Raw genomic sequence first — 24,631 nt, forward strand, 5'->3', positions numbered from 1 at the left:
AGCCTTTTGTATTCATAGAACCGGAGTTGCATCTGTTACCTATACACCTCGCCCTTTGATGGTAGGGGAGACTCTGTGCTCTGTAAAGCATTTCCAACAGCTTTATACAACTTATAATATCTCTGTAAATGCCAGTGCAGTGGCTGCGGGTTAAAGTATCAGACAAATACCATAATAACAGGGCCAAAAATACAGTGTTTTATCATTGTGACAGCGTTAAATATAATCTAATGTAGTCCCATCTGCAGTATCTGATTACTGGTCAGCAATCTGCCATTAGTTGTGTCCTACGCAGATAAATGGAGAAAAGGTTCACATGGAAAAGCAAAGACCCAAACTAAACAGGAAGGTCACTTGCAACCACTCAGCTGCTCTTGGTTTATATTTAAATGAGCCTGAAGTTGATCCCTGAAACCTCAAGAATCTCGTGTGGAGGAAGCTAAAGTGTCCCAGCTATACATTGTCAGATATACTGTATGTGTTGACTTCTACAAACAAACATCTGCAAATGAATGAATATGCAGAATCTGTAGGCAGAGGACAAGATTGTTGGTACCGGGATCTTTGTAGTTCCCATTTATAATCTGGGTGGTACTGACCAATCACGTTTGAGCCGGTGTTGGCTGCGTGCAGATAAACAGTGTTTTGAGTGTGCGGAGAGCAAAAGACAACGCACCGATGAAAATATGATCTCAGAACCACCAGCCTTTGTTTCATGACAGTTAAGCATTTTATTAGCTTTTGAAAATGTATTTGCATTCATAACTGGACTGTAAACATTGACCGGCACAGGAACAGGAAGTCTTGGCACAGATATCAATAATATGCTTACCTGCTCACCACAGCGGAAGCCCTAAAACATTGGCGGCTGTTCTCAGATGTCAAGTCATAATACACGAGCCCAATAAGTTCTTGGACTGGGCATGTGTTCACTGTAATAATAAGCCTGGTGATTTTTAGAAAAGCCTTTGCTATCCCAGAAGCCTTATCGCCCAGTTAAAATCAGATATAAAGTGATCTGAGACCAAAAACGTGTAATGATATTCATGTCCTCAGCAGGTTTACATTTGTGACCCTTTTTGAATTTGAGTTATTTTTCCATAACCCGCCCCTACTTAAGTACGCTATAAAGTAGAAATTAATGTCACAGCTAGTTAGAAAATAGCCTGAAATATGAGAGGAAACAGTGGATGTATTACATTGAAAGTTCAAACAGAAACTTGTGACCCCTTGAAGATGTAGCTTTTTGGGTTTTTGGTCATCCTCTAATTTTCCTCTACTGCACCCAAAAGGTTAACATTTATGACTTTGTAACATTTATGGCTCAACTGGGTGTTTGGGAGCTGGGGCAAGACAAGTACCAACTTTGGTGTTATGAAATTCTCCTAAATTTCTATTCAGGATTTTATGGTTCTCTCTTTAAAATGTTCGGTTTAGTCGCACTGTTAGCTTTTAGAAGAATTCTCACAACTGTTTAGATTAAAGGTTGACTTTGAAGTGCTTAAATCTTTTCACAACTTAAGCACTCTACCCCAAGTAATGGTAAGAATGCCTGACAGAGAAATAAAGTTTATCATTCTCGCTTGCAGACTTGAAGAAGACTCTTGCAGTCCTGCTGGATAACATCATGATGAGGCTGGGCAAGCTCGAGTCCAAGGTGGAGAACCTCTACAATGGCACAGGGTCCAACCTGAGCAATGGCACCAGCACTATTACGCCCAGCGCTCCAAACTCGGAAAAAGTCAACGTGGCAGGTATGTGCCGCATTCTTCTTTTGCTTTGGAATAGGCCTGAGGGTTTGTGTGCATGTTGTGCTGAGGTGGGGGGACAGCCTAAAGGATTTTTTCTTGTATTTAGATTTGTAAATGATCTCAGAATCAGAAACCTTGCTGGCTCCGGTGGTCATTGATCTTGTGCCTTTTTAGAAAGCCTATAAATGTATCTGTACACTCATCTTTTTAGAAATCTTGTTGTTTGGTGCACATAGAGTGATTGGGGATAAGTTGATTGTTGCGGTAGAAAATTTCTTTAAAGCTACTTTAGTCAATAACTTTCCTGAGGCATATAACTACCTAAACTTTCCCAGCATTGCCAGCACTTTATGGGTTCAGACCACATCTTTGAACTTGATTCAAATAAGGCCTGTGTTCACGCTGCATGACCCTTTTATTAGTTTTCATTGATTTTCCTGTCAGCTTTCAGATGATGAATTCAGCCCAGCTGAGAGAATGAGGTGTTGGTTTTTCTGAGACCTCTCTGAGGGACTTGCTCTCAGTTGTTTGTGCTGCATTAAGCACTAGGAATGTGGAGTGGTACTGTGGAGCAGTATATGCAGAATTGGTTTAGATTGATTGAGATGTACAAAGGCACACTGGAATTAGTGTAATTCTGATGAGAAGTGCTGAGCCGCAATCATTTTGGAAATGCTGATGCGGCCTTTGTGACTTCAGTTCTTTGGTTGAATAGCAAAGGAAAAAAAAAAAACGGAGCTTACATAATAATAATCAGTACAGTGAGGGTGACAGGAGACTTAATCTGTAAAAAAGCCAAGCTAACACAGGATGCAACCCTGAGCAAATGAGAGCTTTAGAAATAAATTCATGTGGCTAATTATTGTTAAAATATGAGAAAAAGAGCTGTAAAGTGTTAGTGTTTATGATAAAGGTGCCTGGCAAGGATGTATGCAGGCCACTCACTCTCTAATAGCAATAAATATAGAGAAACATAATTTAGAATATTTCACAGGCAAAACTGAATACTTTGTTACGAAAACATGTAAATTTAGTACTCAGAACATGTGTGAATTGTTTTTGTGCTGTCTAAGGAAATCTGAGTTATGCTCATAACTGAGGAGGTTAGCACAATAATAAAATCAAGAATTTAAGATCCGGCCAGTTTCTATCACAAGATTTAAGCTGTTGAAATGCTTTTCATTGCAAGAAAATATGTACTCATTAACTGGGTTCATAAACACGATATTTAGGGTTCTACCAGTGAAGAGGTCAGAGATCACCTTTCAATGGGGTTTTCCTGCATATAAAACTTTTATGGCACTCACCAACAATGCTTTGACCTTCCACCCAAAGACTGTATAAAAATATATTAGGCAGTATTTTTTATTTATTTTTTTTGAAAAGGGTTTAATTTTTTCTGGTTAAAATACATTGGTCTTTTGTCTTAACTATATTCAGACCAATTGTTGTGTAGTCACCCTCCAGAGACCTGCTGTGAGCCACGAAAAACCTTGTAGGCATTATTGTGATGCAAATACAAATAATAATAAAAAAAAAAAATCTTATTGCTAATGGAAAAACAGCAATCAATACAGCAACTGTCCCAGACACTCTGAGTTTCATAATTGCTCAATGAAATTTTTCACTTTCCTGTTCCTGTTTCTGTGGTATTCAAAGACTGTTTGGAACCCTTACAGTGTCACATCCTTTTGTGTCTTTCACCAGACCTGTTTTGTTTTCCAGACACTAAAACGATCGTCTGCGCTTCTTCAGTGTCTTTGGACTGGACCTTTGAGCGCTCTGCTCGTTCCCTAATATAAATGTTTGTACAGTGAAATGACTCAAAGGTAAAAGATTGTTTTAAAAGAGACAGTTACAGTTGTCGGTGCAGCTGAGTTGGTTGGTTGATCACTGGCAAAGGTAGTCAAGAGAAATATTCTGCAGTCAGTCAAGCTTTGGATTTTGCCTAGAACAAGACATTTGAGTATGGCTGGATAAAGATCAGACTAAAATCTGATCTTGATGTACACGATATGTATCTGTGTTTTTCTTAAAAAAAAAAAAAAAAAAAAAAAATCTTTTTACAAAAGAAGGATCAAGAGATTCCATAAGCACTTTACTTCAAACAGATCAATCAGTCTAAAACAGAAAAATTTAATTTCGTGGGTCATATGGTTTCTCATTCAGGAGCTGCTTTAGTAAACATGAAAACCATTGTGCACATTTCTTTCTCGTTTTTGTAACAGAAGCAGTACTTTTTACTCCGACAACAATAGTGCAGTTTCTTTGAGGTGGGGTTGTATAAGGCTGTGTTACCTGCAGCTGATGGCAGTATTTACACCCCCAACTAGGACAGAAACTAAAGCCATGTACCGCTGTGGGCACGGCTGCCAGTGAAATGGATTTTGGCCCACAAAAAAGAATCAATATCTCTTTTAGTCAGTGCTATATTTAGAACATTTTCGCTGCTTCACCTGCTGTCAGACAGCTCTTTACGACTAGGAAGTGGAGCTGTTACTCTCCACCAGACTCCATTGACAAAATGAGGAGTTTTATTTCACTAAAGATGCGAGCTGTTTACTGCCTCGTTGATTGGTTACTTAGTGGTGTTATGTGAAGCCACGGTTTACATCGGGACAGTGTGATGGCTTTTCAAAAGGCGACTCAGTGTGTCATTTCCACAAATCGACAAACGTTGCAGCCGTTGCCGCAGATTAAGATTACGTGAATGTGTCCCATCAAACATTCAAACCAGAATTTGAAACCGCGGCGTCTTCCTCTGCTGCAGGAGAGCTGAGAGAGTGCGTGAGGTGCAGACGGAGAGAGGGGAGCCGCAGAGCTGCGCCGGCACAGCTTTCTGTAATGCAGCATCGAAGTACAGCTGTATCAACAGTATTGTCCCATTCTGTATCCCTTATGGCACTATATTGTATATTGATACAAAAAAAAAAGTAATTTTATGGCCCATCCTTATATTTGAGCATGAAATCTTGCCATTAATTGCAGTTGTATTACATTTTACAGACCAAGGACTTAGCAGATTAATCAAAAGCTAGTTGCAGCTTTGGCTATCAGAAAGTCAAGAAAAAGTTCACATATAATTACATAGAAATTGAAATAAAAAAGATAGATGGACTATAATATTTGTATCTGAATTTGGCAGCCTAGGCTCGTCAGACGGAGTGGGTTTTCTGACATCAGAGTCGGTTTATGTCGAGATGAGACTAATCTCATGTCCCGTTGTCAGGGCACTCTTGGCTTGAACTCCTGCGCTCCACAGAAATCAGACCTGGACAGGTGACTCCTCTCAGTAAACTCGCAGTGGCCTGTTAGCTTAGAACATCCAGTGGCACCCTTCGGAGACATCTAGAACCTGAATGCATGTCAGAGTTGACAAAGGTGCACCCGTGTCTCTGTTGGCAGTGAACTAAAGGCCTTCACTCCCAAGACAGGAGCATGTCTCCTGGCTTGGAGTGGGTGGCAGGCAGTGCTGTTGCCAGCTCCACCACCGCTCCTCCCTGACTGGAATGCAATTACAGAGATAAGAATCCGGACAGTGAGTGCAACACGCCCGCCTTTCAGAGAGGCTGCTATCAAGATGGAGCTGAGCAGCAGCTCTGGGAGTGCACTGTTTCCACCTCAATCGGATAAATTTTCTTAGCCAAGGACTCTGACGTGTCAGGGACCAAGTCGAGGCCCTATTATTTTTCCTGGCTTCTCTTCAGCCTGGCTTTGCGTACAAAGCAGGTGCAAGTTTACCGCAAATTCCAAGCTGCCATCAAAATTTGGGCCAAATTTAAACACAATTTCCAGAAAAAGTACATTAACGCACATCTCCATCCATTACTGCTGTGAATGTGAATTCTCCAGTTGGATGCATTGCAGGAGAAGAGGTCACAGAGAAATTACATAAATAAAACGAACCTAGTTAGATCATTTAGTCTGTGGGCCACAATCGACCCACTTTGAGCTCAAGTGTGCCAGACCGGTGAAACCAATTTATAACAGACTGTTTAAGAAACACTAGTTTTCTCTTTCTTTGGATGTAATTAAGTGAAATCCCATGAAACACGTTTATTACCAGCACACAGAACCGTCACATTTATATATTAGCAACTGGTCATGATATTGAAGACCTTCCATATATAAAGCAGATAAAAGGAAAGAAATGTGTTATTTATTTAACTTTTTAAAAAAATTCTTAAATAATCCTGTTTCTACATATTTTTGGGAACAGGAACAGGTGGATTAGCACAGGCTTACTGTCTGTGCACAGTGATTCCCTGTGCTCACCAGAGTGGGAAATTTCCTAAAAACCTGTTCACCCCCCACTTGAGCTACGGCACTTAAACTTTCAGAATTGTCAATTGGTCTAAAGAGGCTGTGCCTGAAAATTGCAATTTATGGAAATTTACAAACACAGCACCCAGCGTGCCGTCTGACTCCTGTAGCTGCTCTGGGATTTGCTTTAAGGCCTTAGAAAATCCAGCCCATGACAGGATCAGTAACAGGCGGCCCCAGTGAAAATCAGGAGGCTGTCATAAAATAATAATATAAAGTGCTCATTGAGGAATGTGCAGTGGTTTAATGCATTAGGTAGAGAAGCTTCACCTTGGAAAGTGGGGTTCAATTCTTATGAAAACATAGCTAAGCAATCACTTATTTCTCCCTCAGTTAGTGCAGGAGGGCTGTCTTTTTCAAATTCTGGTTTTCAGCCTCAAAAGCTGAAAACGTGAGTAATGTTTGCAGCTTTTAAGCATTACTCAAATTCAGTTTAGTTTTATTTATGTAGCAAAAGTTCACAAAACCTAAGACCCAATACTGTTATAGAGAGGACCCCCAAAAATCAGGCTTTGCATACCTGTGAACAAGCAGAGAACTCCCCTTTGACAGGACGAGACCTCTGACTCAGGGAAGTGCAACCATCTTCTGTAACCAGTTGGTGGTTACGGGGAAAGAGAAAAAAGAAAAGAGGAGCATAGAGAGAGACTCCAAACACAAACTATGGGAGAGAGCAGTTTTTATTTATCCCTCCTTTAAATCCCACATTGCTAAAATAAAGTTGAAGCTGCTTCAAAAGAAAAACATGAAATGTTTAGGCACACGAGGCCTCTGATTTGTGTAGAGTGCTGAAAAGCTAGGACTCAGGTTTAGAAAGTGATCAGTGTAACAGCGCCAATAGATCCAGCGTATCTTCTCTCTCTTACTGCTGGTAGTGCTCACAGGTAGTATTTCACTCCCAGCTGTGTAGACATCGCCGAGCGCTGCTTCTGTCTTGAGATTGCGGCTGCGCTCGCACTCCGTTGTGTTATGTGCTGCACAAGCTGCATTGGAGGTTGAGGAATTGCATCAACATGCCACGATTCTTCTTTAACCACAGACAACAGGCGCAGATGCCCCTTGTAAGGGGGCTTTGATTGCTTTTTAACAGTAAGCAGATGGGACCTGGTCACCTGGCCTGTGATGCCTTGTCTCATCACGTTGTTGCTGATGTGGCTAATCAACCTCTCCAACCGTGTTTCATCCAAAGTCTGGCCCCTGGCATGGAATCTAAGTAATCTCCTTTTTCAAACACACAAGCGCACACACACACACACACACACACCAGGCATCGAGACGGATGTAATGAATGGTCAGGTGGTGATTTGCAGCCATCTAACTCTCCCACGGCTCTCACTTGTTCCATTTCATTCCCCCTGCGATATATTTCTCCTCCCTTTGCGAGTGTTTAAGGTTATCAATGTCCCCTCCATCTCAGCCGCACTGCTGGTGATGTTTGCCTGATTTGCAGCTCCCCGTCTCTGACGCTGCTGGCTAAACAGAGATGCTTGCGTTCACTGCTCGGGGCATCTTTGCCGCTTTGTCTCTTTCAGCTATTGATCCGCTTGATTCTCTGTTTGACGTTCACAGTGAAAGATGAGATCCAAGCCTCAGCAGCAACAAAGGAAAGAGGCAAGGATACGGTTTCTGCTGGGAATTGCAGGTGGCCCTCTCACCGTGTCTTATTTTCTTTTTAGTCTCTTGCTTGATGTTCCTCCTTCTGCGTCTAATGTTCCTCAAAACAACACCTCACAATGATCAGTTTAATGATAAATGCCTTTTTCTACTTAGATTTAGAGGCTTACCATCATGTTCTTGAAGGCCTCTTTACTCGGCGTACAGATGAATACTAATAAAATGCACGTGCAATCCCAGCCGGTGCTAATAAGTTGTAAAGAGTGCTGTCTACTCCCACACACTAAAACCCTGCCACGAATTCTGACATTCATCACCCCAAAATCTTTGGTATATTGCGAAGCAACATACATGAAACCAGAATTTGAACCATTACTTATATATCTGTTGAGACTTGTGTTGTATTCCTCAGTGTCTCCCACAGATTTAGATTCTGTTTGTGGTGGTTGTGCGTCTGGTTGTCTGTGTTCTGCTCCGAAGCCTCGGTGTAGTCTGCCATCACCAGCTGTAATCCAAGGCAGTAGACTTGTGTCTTACAGCATCTTAAAGGATGGATATAAAGAGGTTATACAATTATATGTTCTGTTTCCCTGTGCAAAATTCATTTTAACCTTTTTTAAATTAGTGCATTTAGAACTAAAGATTCTTTATTTGTATAGCTGTGACTAGGACTGTAAACATGGTTTGGATATTTGTTCATTTAGTTTTCCACTTTACCTTTAGGAATTTTCTTAATTCACTGCGTCACGGTTAATTGTGATATAGAGTGAAACTTGCTAATGCACAGTCAAGTATGAACCCATGCTTGGCAGCTTTGATGTGGCATTCTTGGCAGAAAGTCCACTCTGCCGCCTCCACATCCTTTGCACACCTATCTGTTTCAACTTGACGTTGATTGAGCTTCTTCAGGACTTCGCACACGCACGCACGTCAGGCACAGGCAGCTTCTTCCACCGTGGCTGTAATTGCGTGTGCGCGTATTTTCATTGGCATATGGTATCCAACTCTGTGCTCAAGTGTGAATTCGCTGCCCATGCCTTGCATTGGCCCCTCGCGATCCCTCCCATATGGAACGCTTCAGATCTTCTCATAGCGGCGCTGTAAACAAACAGCATGAAACTGCAGATAGTTTTGCTTGCTGCAACTTTTCTGCCTAACACAGCACAGAGCCTTCCTGAGACTTTACCTTACATCACTTCTGTTCTACTGCAGAGTGAATTTAGAAACACACTCCTGCATATCCCAAGCAGGTCAGTATAGGAATTACAATGTATACAACATATTTAAATGGAACTCAGATATGGCCATGATGGGCTCTGTTGCATGTCATAGAGACAGAATGGTAAACCGAGAGTGTGCACTAATTTAGCAGCAGCCTACTTCACACCCATAGAATTTATAGCAGAGGTAGCAGCTGTCTGCTGATAGGTCATTTTACTTTTTTTGTCAGATTGCGTCTAATGTAACTTGAAAGCACAATCAGCAACACCTAAACTGACACAGAGTAAATGGTGTAGTATTGAAAAAATCAAAATGTTTTTATTAGTATTTATGTATTCATATGGTGTCCAAATCATATCAAGTCTTATTATTTGATTTTGTCACACACACTCTTTCTTCTCCTTTGCGTTTTCTTGCTGTTTTTTTTCTTTTCCTTTAAATCATTTTCGGCACCTGGTGAAACCAAAGATGTGGTAGAAAAATGGAAATGAGCAGAGAAATTCTCTATGCTCTGGGGACGGCTTATCTTTAGTAATGCACCTTAACATAAGATCAATTTTCAAATTAGCTCAACTCCAAATGTTAAACCCTGTACTGAGCGCACTCTGAGTATTCCTATCGTTATTTAGAATGTGGGAACATATAGAACAATAAGAAGTCCAAACTTTTAAGACATTTATCACAATATCATCAAGAAATGACCATAAATAATCCACATAAGTATTGTAAATGCAAAATCATACACAGTTGCACGGCCCTGTGACGCAATGAGAATCTATAGAAGTGACTTATAAAAATAGCATGTTGTACTCAGTGTTCTAACTAAATGGCATCAGAGATAATCTGGTAGAGTGTGGTACCCATGACATGTTAGAAGGTTGTTATTCAAAGAGAATGTAGGAAATATCTCCACAGTGATTCTTGAGTTTCTTGTGTATGAATCCAGTATATTCCCTCATAACAGTAGACCTCATTTTTGCTTCTGTCAGATTTTAACTTTCAACTTTTTTTCATTTTGCAGATGTGACAGAAATCTTTTTTTTTTTTTTTTTTTAAATCAACTGGGAATACCCACCAGGTTGGGAAGATTCATAGCAATGACTCCTGAAAAATATCTCATGTTTATGGCCAAGCTTATAAATAAAATGAGAAGATTAAATAAGAGAATTAATGAGGTCATGGATAAGATAATCCATCGATAACACCCTCTATTACATTAGATAAAAAGGAATCATGGTGGCCAGTACAATTTTAAAGTCCCCCTAAGAGAGAGAGAGAGAGAGAGAGAGAGAGAGAGAGAGAGAGAGAGAGAGAGGTTTAAGAATTAATAAAACTTTCTTTGCACATGGTCCATTTGAAGTCTCCTATAGATGCTGATTTTTTTTTTGCAAACAAACTGCACGAGTTTAAATCAAACAAAGTTGAGGTTGTACACTGTAAGACCACGCATGGATCTTCTTTCTCTCCACTCTATTTCTGTATTTCTGCCCTTTATCCTGCAGGCAGGCTTGTACCCTTGAGGTTGCAGCTGATTAAGAAGGCATGGGTTGAATGGGAAGAACATCTGGGGCTGATGCGCCATTGGCTGCAACACGTGCACCCCACTTTTTTCTCCTTTGTTTTTGTCTCCCATCTTCTGTCTTCATTCCCTCTTTTTAGTGCTGCTCACGATCTGCTATTTATGAAATTGCTCGAGCATTGTGAGTTTGACGGTGTGTTCTGGACATGGAAGATCAGGCTGTATACATTAGAGTGAATGCCAGCGTTTGAATCCTCATTGTTGCCAAAGCAAATAGAAATCCTATATTTTCCTGCTTTCGCTAATTCTAATTTTCTGTCTCTGTCATTTACCTTTTTCGGTCCTTGCTCCTTGCATGCTCGATGGCTTTTTTTTCTCTCTCTTTTGTATGCTGCACTCTTCCTCCCTCCCTACATCCTCTTCCTCTGTGCCAGTTTTGCTGCTCTGCTGGTTAAAGCCACTGCTCCGGCCCTATAGGAATATAATCTGCTCTGACTCCTTCCACCAAATATCAACCATTTCCCCAGGCATATTTTATTCTTTTTTTTTTTTTTTTCTTTTTTTTTGTGAATAGACATTTAAGCACACATGCTTACACACACACACACACACACACACACACACACACACACACACACACACACACACACACACGTGTACAAAACACTCACAGCACCTCCAGCTTCAACTTACATTCACTGCAGCTGCAGATTTTTCAGGATCCTAATTAGAGAATAGAGCAGCAGGCACACAGGAACCAAATACATCTTCACACAGACTGACAAGTGTGTAATCGCCTATGCTTGTTCATATTTGTGTTGTATGTTTAGACATGCATTCACACCCCAACAGGAAACCAAATTCTCTGCATATTTTGCCGCTTTGTTCCTCTAAGGCTGTATTTTGCAAACTGGTTACAGAAAACGCATGTGTCTAGCAGTTGGTCAAAAACAAGTTGTCGCTTCTGGCCTTACAGAGGAAATGGAACATTGGTAATAAACTTGTATGTTGCCATTTTTAGTCTTTTTGTTAGAAGCCTCGCTCCCCTAACCACAATTGGTAGAAATCAACAGTGGAACATTAGTCATAGCTCAGCAATGATGAGAGCTAATCACAGCTTTCTGGCAGCACTGTGTCCTTGTGTCACTTTCAGTGCAAAATCTGCATCTTCCTCTTGGATATTTTCGGAGACAACAGTGGGCCGATCAGATTGCTCGAGCACAAAAGAACGATTGATTACAGACAGACTTTGGGTTTTATGTAACAGAGGAAGGGAGAGTAATAGGAAACTTGGTGTGGGCTGGATATTGGGGTTACATGGAGAAATTTGGATTTGTTTTATTTTTTGTTTTGTTTTTTTTTTAGTCTCCAGGACTTTGCAGTGGAACACTTGTGTGAACCGGAGGCGAAGAGGCACATGTGTTTTGACCAGTTCCAAACACGTGCCGGCTCATGCTGGGAAGCCCCTCTGGTGTGTGTGTGTGTGTGTGTTACCCCGCTGTGTCCCTTCAGGTGGCAGCCTGGCCTAAAGAAAGCATTCTCAGTGGCTTCTGGGTAGTAGAAAAATTTAGAAGTTTCATTTGAGATGTGCAGTCAAGCTTTACAACACCTTACCCAAACACCGTAAATGCAAAAACTGTCTCTACTTAATTCAAATTAGTGCATGTAAACTTAAATTCTAACAGTTTTTAAGCGTAAAAGCAGAACCTACATATCTACATTTATTTCTGTGGGGTCAAAATGATGTTCTTGGTGGTTGTGGTCGTAGTTTTTAATCACCTCGCCCACCGATAAGTGAAAGGAGGTTATGTTTTTGGTTGTGTTGGCCTGTCTGCCTGTTAGCAGGGTAACTTGGGAATTTTTCGCTAAAAATTTCTGGAGTTGTTGGGGGTGGTACAAGGAACAAAACGGATTATATTTTGGTGGTGATTCGGATCACGATCGGGATCCAGGACCTTTTAAAAGGATTCTTTACTGGTGTGAGGTAGTAGATAGACAGTATTCACATATTAGCATCTAACCCTTATGAGCACAAGTCAGAATGCTCTACAAAGAATTTAGGGTGCAACATGACCATAAGTTCTGTCCTATAGCAAAGTTCATTCACAATCAAAGGAGGATCCTGGATCTAATGATGTTTTTAGTGAACTAAAATCTTTTTATGAACTTGTCCTTTAATGTTGCAGTGACCTCTGTGTGAGGCAGTAGCAGATCATGGAAGTTAGATAAAATAGTTTGCATGTTCATTAAAGAAATCATTAAAAATCACAAGGTTCAAGTACCTTTGAATCCAAATATGCTGAAAGATTAAGTTTTACATGCGGCTGAGTTTAGTTTAGTCACATGTCAGTTCCTCTCCTCTTGCTCTCATGCATGTCGTCATACAACTTCCTCTTCTCTGTGTGAACCGTTTCCTGTTCTGCACCCTTCAGATAATAAGCTGTATCACATCTCAACATGTCTCGTGTTCGCTTAGCGGGTGGCATCTGTAGTGTTAACTTTGGTTTACTGTTCCTATCAGATCCAGATTCGAATCACACTAGAGAGCTTACAGTTGAGTTAAAAGTAAAAAAGCAGCACCACTCTAACAGAGTGGACAGGCTCATATCTTTAAGGAGGTGGTGGATAATCAGCTTTATGAAAGCGTTTGTGTGAAGCCAGGTAAGCCAATGAGAGTCAAGCTAAGTTGAACTTGTTCTCAATACTCCCTGATGACACTCGCTGATCTCTCCACCTGCGCAGCTGCCGATTCTCTTTGGTGGCGGCGTTCATCAGCCTTCCTCCTGTCTAATTGATGAGCTGCCGCTGAGATGTACACTCGCTGATACCTCTGCTTCTTCTTGCAAAGTGCATCTAAAATTAGTGTTTCTAAGCAAGAGGATCAGAGGACACAGTGACAGAGGAAGCCGCACTTCTCCCACCCTCATTTTTCTTAAATTTACGTTTTTTTTTCAGCTTTTATCTCGGCTGTCACTATGGAGACGATTAACACATCATTTACTTGAAGTCGCTTATTGCTCGAGTGTCTTTTGTTAAGCTAATTGTATTGTTGAGGACTGGATTCTTATTGTCTTACACGTTGCACAGCCCTTTTATTTTGCACGCCAGTTAATTTAGTCACTTACTTGTGTTCCACTGACCAAATTGCGTCGTTAAAGCGGGGCCCTGGCACATTTCACGTTATCCGAGGGAAGGTTTTTAGTTTAGAGCGCCTGAGAGTGAAATCAGTGAGAGTGAGATGGATGGAGAGAATAACACAAACCACACGTAACATAAACCAGATGTCTTCAATCCAATTCTGGAGTTGTCAAATGTCAGATTACCTCATGGACTTGGACAAACACACATACACACCCAGGACAGAGAGGGAAAAATAACCCTCTGTGTGTGTTTGTGTGTAATATCACGTATTGTTCAGAGATGATGCTATTTAAGGGCTCTCAGATGGCCAAAACTGTGTGCTGGGAGCTGGTTAATGGTGACCTCAGTACTGCGAGCTCTTGTATATCTTATGCAAGGTGGAATGATCTCATCTGTTTTTGTCCTCTGGTTTGCTGTATGTTTTAATATTGCTTTTTAATTTTTACTTTATACACAGTTTTCCAGGACTGGGTGATAGCCTTAAATAGGGCTGAGATAAAACTGCTTTTTTAAGACAGCCTAAGATAAATAAGAATTATTTTGAGTTGTGAATCATGCAAAGTTACTTTAGCAGGGTAGTTTTGCATGGTTAATATCAACAAATGAATAGAGTACTATTTGAATAGGAGTTGTTTTATGCTCTATGCACTGTTTGTTTTGTCTCTGCCTCAGTCTTGTGTTCAGTAGACTGAGGTATGGTTTGCTGCTTGGCTTTTCACTTTGTCACTTAAACACGTCAGTCACACTTCACATCATCCGACTCAGCGTCACACTGTATGACAGCTAGCAAATGCGAGGCTTATTCCTGCATGAGAATTTTTTTTTCAGGTCAGTAAAGGCCCCACTGATGCTCCTTGACACAGTGCCAGGCGGTGTTACTTCAGCCATGCCTTTCCCAGCTTTAATGTGCACCAAAATGTTCATGCTTTTCTGAGAAGCAGCTCATTTTGCCCGACCTTAACTTCCCCAGTGCAGAGGAAGTGAATAACTAGGAAATGACTCCTTTTGAAACAGCACCACCTCTCCTGCCTTTGATTATAAAGGGAACTATATTTAGGTCCTCTTTGGAAGCAGCTTCTTCCACTTCATTAAAGCTAGGAGATTTGCCTGGTGGCGTTGGCGTTTGCTGACCAACTGGCTGAATGACAGGCTACCTCTTCGGTTGTTTGTTTGGTTGATCCGTTGGGTGGTTGGCAGACTGACTGGGTGGATGGACTAACGGGAACTCACTCCCGTCCTCTTGTGCGCTACACGAGACACAGCCCCGTCATCAAATCAGAAGTCACATTTGTTTAGGCAGCTTCTTCAATAATCACAGTCACCAGACTCTGATTTACAGAAGAACTCAAAGGAAATAAACAAGAATGATGAAAAAAAACGAGATGAATTTTAAATAAAGCCCAGAGGGTTTCAGAGTCTGACACACAGAGAGATAACTGCACCCCCTCCCACAGGTTTTGGAGCTATAGTTCTCTTTATTAATTGGTGGATATTTCCAGAAAGTATACATATACACGGATGTATAGTGAGCTATTCATGAGATACTACCTCAGTATGCTGCCCACAATAACCACAGTATCACGATACAGCGATTCTTTAATACTCGATGCACTGCAGAGCTGTTACCTACAATACATCAAAATAATGTAACTGACAAAATGCACCTAAAAGGCTCAAAAGCAGAAATTTTGTATTTATTTATTCTGTATTCATATCAGTTTATAGTGGCTGCATATTTTAATAAAATAAATGAAAAAAATTTGAATCATTGTATTTGTTCACTAGAGAAGGCGATGCAATATTAGCATTTCGTCTGACCTACAGCCTGATCGATAGAAGAATTTTTAGAACTGTTACCAATATTTGGTGATTTATTTATTTATTTTTTTTAAAAAAACATCTGATATTCTGATATGTCAGGTAATTTTATGACACATTAAACAGAAACAGATTTCCACAACATACTTTTCAATTTTTCATTTAAATTTTCTCTTGGGAGAATGACTTAATTCCCAAAGTAACAGTAACGTGCAGGGACACTAAGATCTCACTGGTGTGTACAGTATTTCTCTCTCCTTATGGCTGTTTATATGCACATCATAGTTCATAGTTCAGGCAGGATTGGCCTTCGCTATTCATTTATAAGACTGAACTTTACTCCTGCTGTTTGCTGCTCAGCTCCTGCTGAAGTTTTTTTTTTTTAAATGTGTATTGTGTCCATCTTGTGACACGCTGATGCCATCGGGAGTGGCTCTCAGGCCTCTCACTGCTTCTCTGTCTTCTGCATAGCAGTAACCTCACATTAATTGCCAAAAATGTTGGGTATGCTGCTTCAAAATAACCAAAAAAATAATAATAGTGCATTTACATGTTACTTTGAGAAATTGGCGTTATTAGTCAGCCTAAGATGGAGAGCTGTTATTCCGACTGCATTGCCGTTGTACCTCTGAAGGAATCAGGGTAAATTATTTCTTTATCGTGGGCGGTAATGGAGCCAAAACAGTGCATCTGTTTGTTTGATAAAAAAAATCAAAGTAGTGGGAATCATTCTGACTTTCTGCTGTTTTGTTTTGTCTTGCAAAATAGCAGAGATATGCGAGCTGTGTCTCAGCCCCCGCCAACTTTCTCAGGGGGGTCTGACTGTGGGTTCTGACCTGTTCTTATGGAAAGTACGTAATTTTTGTACTCCTTGTTAATTTCTGATGGAAAAAAATGCCAAATCTGAGCAACAGAATGACATTTCATAAGATTAGATGTTGTTTAAATGCTTAAACTGAAGGTTAAGCGACTGTTCTGACAGTAAATTAAGCGAACACTGGCTTATGATGAGCTCTTGAAAGATGTTGAAAATGATATTTCAGTGCTGTGCAGCAGCTACTGTTCACATGGTTAATTTTGTGTGTAGATTCCCCAAGTTCAGGTCAGATGGCAGCAGGGACTTTGAGCTAAACTCATCTGCAGCTCTCATACCAAGTCAGATTTTGACAGGATAGTAAACCGGTTTAGATAACGGCGTAATCTTCACAGATTTTACATTTTACAGTCTTTCCCAGCATAACATTGTAAAAAAAAAAAAAAAAAAAGTACAATTGCATTAATATAAACATTATATTCTATAACTGCTGTGGTCAAAGTGAGACAAGCATTTTGAAATGAAAACCATTTCACCTAGTATAGCTTTAGCATTTGCATCCAAACATTCATGCATTAGGAGCCCCCCCCCCCGAGCAGTATGGCAATGAATATGGACGACCAGTGCAGCATCTGTGTGTGTGTATATACGTATGATGAAACAGGGCTTTGACTGCGGGAACAGAGAACAGAGGAGGTTTGTTTGGAGAGAGAAAATAGAGAATAATTAAAAACACACCACCTTCACAACCAAGAGCTTCACTTTACCGCCAGCAAATATTTTATTGGTTAACTGACTGCAGAAGATAAAAGATAAACCCGAGAAGTCGCTAATGGTATGTTGTGCTGTGACTCTGGACCTGATCAAATCTTTCATGTACTCAAATGCTCTTCTGCATTCCTGGGTAATGACTAACGCACTGAATGGAAAGTTAGATAGATCTGCATTTAACTGTTATGGTTTTCTGCTGCAGTGTTCTTTGATACGTTACAGTCTCTAGTGTCTCTCATTCTTCTCAAAGCACGCACAGAGCAACTGAAAGTTTATTAATGGAATATCTGTTTATTGCATCAGCTTGTCAGTGCAAATACGCTGAGCCTCACCTCCACCCCCACCCCCATCCACCCACAGAAGCCTGACCTACTGCTGGAGCTGCTGATTAGCTCCATGCAAACACCCCCATAAAGGCATGCAGCCTCCTCTTAAAACACCTCTCACAAACTCATTACGTCAGCCTGATGTTTGCCTCTGAGCGTTTTAGCCATTCGCCTTGCATTATTTATATTCTATCACTAAAGGTCAGGAATGATGACGCCTCTGAATGACGATATCTGCAGAGATGATTATAAGACGGAACCGTGCGGGCCTTGCGTGTTAATCCTGCAGGGATATTCAGAGCCGTGCGGAGGGGAGATCACGGGAGCTCGCTCTCCGGCTGCAGCTGCAGGTTTTATTCGTCTCGAACTGTTTGCATCGCTGCAGCTTCAGCTGGCACAGCTCAACATTCTTGTGGTTTTCGTTGTTATGGAGCTGAGATTATGGAGCCAAAGGTGATTCTCCCGGCTGACCACAGGGTAATGGCCAGTCTCCATTTGTAAATTCAAAGAGATAAAGTGCTGACATGGTGGCGCGCGCTGGAGAACATAACTGAAGATGCCTTTATGATTGTGCAATTTTATTTCATTTCACACTTAGTGCAACAGATCTAATGCAATACTTGTCATATTATCTGATGAATCACCTCCTGACCATAAATATTTGTGCAAAGCTTTCAGTAGTTTTTAGATATTTTAGTTTAGATCAAAGTAAAACTCTCCCTTTTTCTTGTTTATTTGGTGTGAATTTCTAGTAGTTAATACGACTTCATTTCTTGGCACGTTCTCTTAACACACAGCCTCAACGTGCATTTTGTTTCTTTTCCTGTTCCCTGTCTCAATCAAGTCTCAAGAGAAAAGGCGTGATGAAGTTTCGACCTCTCGAGTCATCAAACAGATGCTATCATCTTTGATTTGCAGAAAATTACTTTCAAATGGCAGTTTGTATTTTTGGGTTTGTTTTTTTTTTTTTTTTTTTAATCTGGCTGTCTAGCTCTGTCTGTGGAGCTGGATGGGATATTGACACCGTTGGCGGGCCTAAAATTCCCTTTATTTTGGCTTCAGGAGGCTGTTTTTATTTCTACAAGCTGCTTGTGTACAAGCTGCTTTGGCAGGCAGCCACTCTTTGTGGAGGCATCTTTCAGTTTTAAAGAAAGTCAGTGACTTGTGATGAAAAGATCAGGTAAACTTTGGATTACTTCTCTCTCCAGTCCAGGCAAGTTGTTACTAACTTATTAATATTAAGTATTTTTTTTTGAAGCAGGTGTTTCATTAGGTTCAGTCACCAACATTACAAGCCTTTTGCAGTGCTCACATCCTGCAGAGGACAGGCAGGGGAAACATTGTGGACCTTTTCTGTTCATTTCTAGCGTTATGTTTACATTCTTGGACTCTTCTAGGGTACCTTTGCACAGTTTATGCTCATAATAATCCTTGTTTATTTTATCCTGGGCCTTTGCGCAGCCACTCAGTTCATCCAGAGTGTGAAACAAGCTCCCTTCCCTCTCTCAGCCATCTTTCTTCTGATTGGCTGCAATAATGGCAGGAATAACCTCTTAAAGTGCCTCTGTACAATCTGTTATTAAGCTCTTACTGCTTTACTGTGTTACTGTGGTGCATCCAAGCAAACCTGTGTTGTAGCAGATACCATATGCATCATGTGCAGAATAGCAGTAGCAGAAATTGTTGCGATTGCATTACCGGTTATTAAAGGATAAGAAGAAGTGGATAAACATCAGTGAGATTTTTAAAAAAGGGGGATTGTTTGTCTGTATGTTTGCATATAGTATTCCTTGTGTGTTGTAAAGAAATTTGGTAATTCAAGAAGTGGGTAATCACACAAATAAGCCCTGATCACCTAAGTAGTACACAACAAGCAGGGTTGGAGTTCATGTTTGTTATAAGCATTATAATGTAAATTAGTTAGCAGTCAACAGGAGGGACAAAGGAAGTGTTGACAGCGTGATTGGAGCCAGAATGATAAATGTGTGAAACGGCTGAACGGGCTGCATTTCAGCGCTTTGTGTGCTGCACACACGCTGCATTTCCCTCACAGTTCGGACCTTCATCGTGAACCGCAAATGTTAACGTTTCCATCTCTATTGTCTCCAGTGTAACTGTGATACATCCAGTTAAAAAAGAAAGTACAGACAGACAAAGAATTTTAGAGCCGACTGACTCGACCTTATCGATTTATTTTCTGCCTCTCTCTCTCTCTCTCTCTCTTCATGCAGACCTCCTAAATGGAGCCCAGGAGAAGTGTGAGCTGCCGCCTTTGGATGGCTTCCCTCACTGCGAGGGCAAACTCAAGGTGAGTCAAACATACGAACACACATAAAAACAGGCCTCTCCATCCCACTCTCTGTGCTCGTCTTTGTGAATAGGTGATTTTTGAAATGTGTAAAAGAAGAGCTCGGCAGGTGGCCCAGGAATTGAAAAGAGAACTGCCTGCAGAAATTCATAGTGAACAGATAAGAAAACAAATGACAGCGTAACCACAGACCTCTATAAAATATTTCTTACCAGCATCTGGGCTGTAGCTTCTACATAGACAGATCACATACAGTATTGATTCAGATGTTTGTGATGCGATGGTGCTGATTTGTAAAGTATGTTTCACTTTGATTGAGGTAGGAAGTGTTGGTGAACCTAGTAAACTGTGAAACGAGCAAATACTACACTCCTTTGATCCGTATTGGAGGTGCTTACGTTATATTTAATGTGGTAAATTGCAATTAAAGCTGTATTGTGTATTTTTGACTACTGCTATTTATTAATAATTTTTTTTTTATTTCAACATATTTTCTTAGTTCTGATTGCAGTTGTAACTAAGTAATATTGGTGTAGTAATTTTTATTGTTAGGTCTAGTCATTTTCATTCATTATTCAATAACTTTATTTGCTTGCAGTGTTTCCTGCCAAAATACAGTAACAGTGAACAAAGATCCGTAGGTCACATGACATCTCGAAGCCTTCAGCTTACCTGTGTCTTCATTTATAAAGGCTTAAAATAGAAGTGGCCATTTGATGTCCTTGGTTGAGCTCAGTTAGTAATGATGCTGTTTTCTAAATGGAAATGGTGCAGTGACGACCCAGTTATGTTACCCACACGCTGCACTTACTGCAGCTGATTCGATCAGCTTTACTCATACAGCACCACAGTCATCTCAAGGTACTGCTTTGCATAGTGAGCCTTTGTAATATGTCGGCGTTTATATACATGTTGCTGCTAATAAGGTAACACTTCTGACTCTGACAAAAGCTCTGAATGTGCACCGCATCACAAGATAGACTAGTTTAACTGCTACTCAGACCGCTCTGATCTGGGAAACAGTGACTTCTGAAGCTGCACATTTTATAACGGGGATGATCTGCAGTGCCGCTTGAAGCTGGAGATGGGTTTAAAAGCACTACCAGCTCATTTTTCTAATAATTGTGGATGATTTAATGAATGTCTTTTTGAAAGTTGTTTGGATTAAGCTGCTTTGTGTATATATGTAGTCGTAATAAGGTCTCTTGCAAAAGTGCAGAGCCCCTCAAGTCCTGAAAGAGGATGCGTTTTATCTGGTGTGACGCTAATTATCTTGTCTGCAAAGTCAGTGAAACTAAAACCTGATTAGCTGAGTTCTCGGCATTATATGGTGGCTGCGTGCATTGTGCATTTGATTTGGTTAATTAGCAAATTATCTGGTGCACATAGGTCAGCTCAGTATTATTTTCTAAAGTGTCTAAAAACTTTAAGCACGGGTCTTGAGTACACTTCTTCAATAGTAATGGTTACCTAACTCACGTTTTATATAATTTCTTTGTCAGTTTAATACTATGAAGCTAGCAGCAGGAAAATTGGCTCAGGTGTGTCCAAACAGTTTAATTCATTCAATATTTGCTTTGTTCTTTAAAGTGGAGCTTTTCTGCTCTTCCTCGTCTTCTAGCACATACTAAATATGGTCAGAGTTTCCAATAATGCAGTCAGAGTAAGTTGTGAAATCTGTTTGAACTGTGCAAAGGCTCAGATGTCAGTTTTTTTTCACTCTTGGCTCTGTATGACATCACTGAGAGTGAATATCCCTTATATAATCATCTTAGACCTTATTTTTTTTTTTTTTTTTTTTTGCCAGTTAGATGAAGGCTTGTTCAAAGGGCTTGTTTCAAACAGTGGATGAAATGAGGGGGTTGCACCAAGGCCCATCATAAGGTTAAAAAAGGATTCTTTTGATGTGTAACTCATTCAAAGCTTCTCCAGTAGAGTAAAAGAATTAAAACATGGAGCTGGGAATGAATCCACTTTAAAAGAAAGTGCTTTCTGTTACTCAGTCTTCAGTGGCAGTTTTACCTGGCACCCTGACACACCGCTGACATCAGTTTTAAACATCTAACATTACACTGTTATTGTGAATGTGCTCTTCCCCCACACTCCCAAAGCCCTGCACTGTACAGTTCGTGCAGGTGACAACCAGATTTAATTTAGGGACAAATGGGCACCAGCAGACGCAGGTGCACACTCACAAATAAAAGGCACACCGCATACTGTATGTATGTTTGTATGCACAATTTTGGTCTGTTTTTCTGTGTGTGGGTGAACCAGTGTCCCTGAAGCTGATAGGGGCCTATCATACACGCCATCTGCTCAGCCAGTCCTAATCTTCCACTAATACAGTTAAAAATTTCCAACTGGGCGCAAGGAGATGCTGAAGCTTTTCCTGCACATACATCATCGACACAAAGGCTGCACATGAACTCCTTTTTCCTTTCAGAAAAGGACCAAAATTCAACCAACTGGCATTTTAAATGCGTTTTACTATCAGCACTCAGTTTGAAACATCTGAAAAACAAATTTTCTCCTTTTCATAGACCTCTTTTTTTGGTCATTGTTTAAAGTAATGCAATCTCCATGCCTTTGCCATCCAAAAGACTCACAGCCCATCTGCCAATTCTCCCAACCATGAAGCGCTTTGAATAGTCGATTTTCTCTTTCCCAGTGTGCTGCTCCCTTAGGTTACTGAAAATCAGCATGCATGATATATTCGAGCCTATGAGCGGGATAGCTGTCAGTCCACATCTTAGCTCAGCGGCCCTTCCACTTCCACAGAAATGTCGGTGCCACACAAATCTGCCTGCCAGAGATCAAATTAGAAGAACAGTCCAGTCCATATCCAGAGTCTCTGTCTATTCCAGCTTTCCACTTCTTAGTCTGGAAATTTTATTGAGGACATACCTCATTCTTCCATTTCAGTGAGGAACGACATTTTCACATTGATTGATTTCCACTCAATCACACATGAAAGCTACCACAGAACAGCCTCGCTCTTTTCCTGCTGGCCAATCAAACATCACGAGCATCACATGAATCTGATGAAGGAGAAAATCTTTTCTCTTCCAACCTCTTTCCGTTTGTTTCCAGTGATTAAAACTGCTGTGATCTTTGCTTCTTTCACTGGGCTGGTGCATAGATCGCGTATTATATTGTATTTTCTTTTAAAATCACAGCCTTCCCCAACACGTCACAGTTGCATTTAAATTCCCACATCAGCTCGACTTTATTGTATTCAATTGAAGGAGAATATAAATGACAGCTGTGGATGTGAATGTCACAGCAGAGCCGCAGAGAAGATTCTGCTATTAAACCACAGTGGGCTCATAGCAAACAGCAGCCTCCAGGGTTGAAAAATGAATAACTTACCCGCTTGGATACCAGTGAGGCTTAAAGTTATGGGCGTGGCTGCACTGATTGACAGCTGTAGCTAATAGCTCCCTACTGCCCCCCTCCCCCACGCCAAAAAAAAAAAAAAAAAAGCAAAACAAACAAACATTGTTATGATTGCTATAGTTTCAAAATGTGTTCAAAACCAGTGGGTGACAATATGTATGATATTAAAGTTTGTACTGGGTCTCAGATTTGTCTTCTCTTCTTCCTCAGTGGATGAAGGAGATGTGGCGCTCTGATTCCTGCTATGCCAACTACGGCGTGGATGGATCCACCTGCTCCTTCTTCATCTACCTTAGCGAGGTAAATCGTGTGTGTGTGTGTGTGTGTGTTAATAAATGTAGATTTTAAGCTGGAAAGGTTTTAGTGGATTACATAATTTAAAATCACTTTTCATGTGGAACAAAATAAACTTGGATTAAATTCAGGTATGTAATAGGAGGACTGGTTTACTGTGGATTATGACATTGTTTGATGCTTAGGGACTGTGTTAAATCGGTGCTGATAGATCAAGATGTGAACTTAGAGGGATGTTTTGCTGATGTAAAGCTTGAGATACCCCATGTTGGGAATGATGAAAAACAACTTAGTTTAAAAAAAAAACTAAGTTGTTTTTCATTGGAACACGGTAATCTGCTCTTTATGAAAGCACCTAACAGCATTTTAACAAGTTGGTTAATGTTTAAAAAAAAGAAATAACATAAAGTAAAGAAAATATATATATAAATATATATATCGGATACACCACTGCTATCTGACTGCTGCCAAGTGTCTGGCTCTGTATGTCCACAGGTTTTCTCATTAGTTGGCTTTTATAAATAACTGTCTCCTTGGGCTGGTTTCTTATTATGTGCCTACATTCATGTGTAAAAGTAAGAAATCAGTATGACCTTCATCCTCGCAATATTTTACAAATGTTTGTCCCCGTTGCCAGAGCACAATTAGGCAAAAAAAAAATTTAAATATGCTGCCCCTTATCCTAGAATAATCTACTAGCAATTTTCCTAGCAGTTTAAAGGCTTGAAGAATGTATACTGTCAATGCGATTTCTCCTAATGTTGCAATAAAGTCCATTACTGCATATTGCGATCACTCATTTATAGTGTGTGCCGGGTGCATTTGTTGTATGTATGTGTTTATGTATGTAATTGTTTCCTATCCTCATGGCCCAGTCACTCTTTAGTCTTTAAGAGATTTTTACCCAGCTCAATAAAGGATACAATATTAAAAATAGTTTTCCTTTAGATGCGGTGCAATTTCATAAAATAAATGAAATTGTAAATAATACAGCCGTTCTCCTGTGAAAAAATTTGTGAAACCTATTTCCAGCATAGCTTTGTGCCATTCACAATTCAAAATATTTTACTCTGGGTCTTGGTGCAACCCCTCAGTTCATCCTGTGTGAAACAAGCTTTATCTTCCTCCTTCTTTTGTTTGATTGGCTGCCCCTTGTACACAAAAGATTTGAACACCAGGTGGGCGGGGCAAACTTCTACTCTGAGTGACATCATACAGAGCTGAAAGTTTAAAAAAACTGCCTGAAACGGAGTGTTTAGTGCAGTTTGAATATGACCTCATTATTTTAAACTTTGGCCGTGTTTAATGCTAACATCCTGCAGTGGAACAGCAAAA

At 40.4% G+C, this 24,631-nt stretch overlaps 1 protein-coding gene across 2 annotated transcripts in view; it reads left to right on the forward strand.

The window, feature by feature from the left end:
* The window catches only part of mgat5 (alpha-1,6-mannosylglycoprotein 6-beta-N-acetylglucosaminyltransferase), a 94,843-nt gene that overhangs the window by 21,167 nt on the left and 49,045 nt on the right, over positions 1 to 24,631 (forward strand). For both annotated transcript variants that reach the window (XM_030749279.1, XM_030749288.1), the window contains exons 3-5: positions 1,590 to 1,754; positions 19,530 to 19,606; positions 23,213 to 23,302. In XM_030749279.1, the coding sequence (XP_030605139.1) occupies positions 1,590 to 1,754; positions 19,530 to 19,606; positions 23,213 to 23,302 (332 nt within the window). The remainder of the gene's footprint in view (positions 1 to 1,589; positions 1,755 to 19,529; positions 19,607 to 23,212; positions 23,303 to 24,631) is intronic.

The sequence above is a fragment of the Archocentrus centrarchus genome, chromosome 2, assembly GCF_007364275.1.
Source record: "Archocentrus centrarchus isolate MPI-CPG fArcCen1 chromosome 2, fArcCen1, whole genome shotgun sequence".
Classification (NCBI taxonomy): domain Eukaryota; kingdom Metazoa; phylum Chordata; class Actinopteri; order Cichliformes; family Cichlidae; genus Archocentrus; species Archocentrus centrarchus.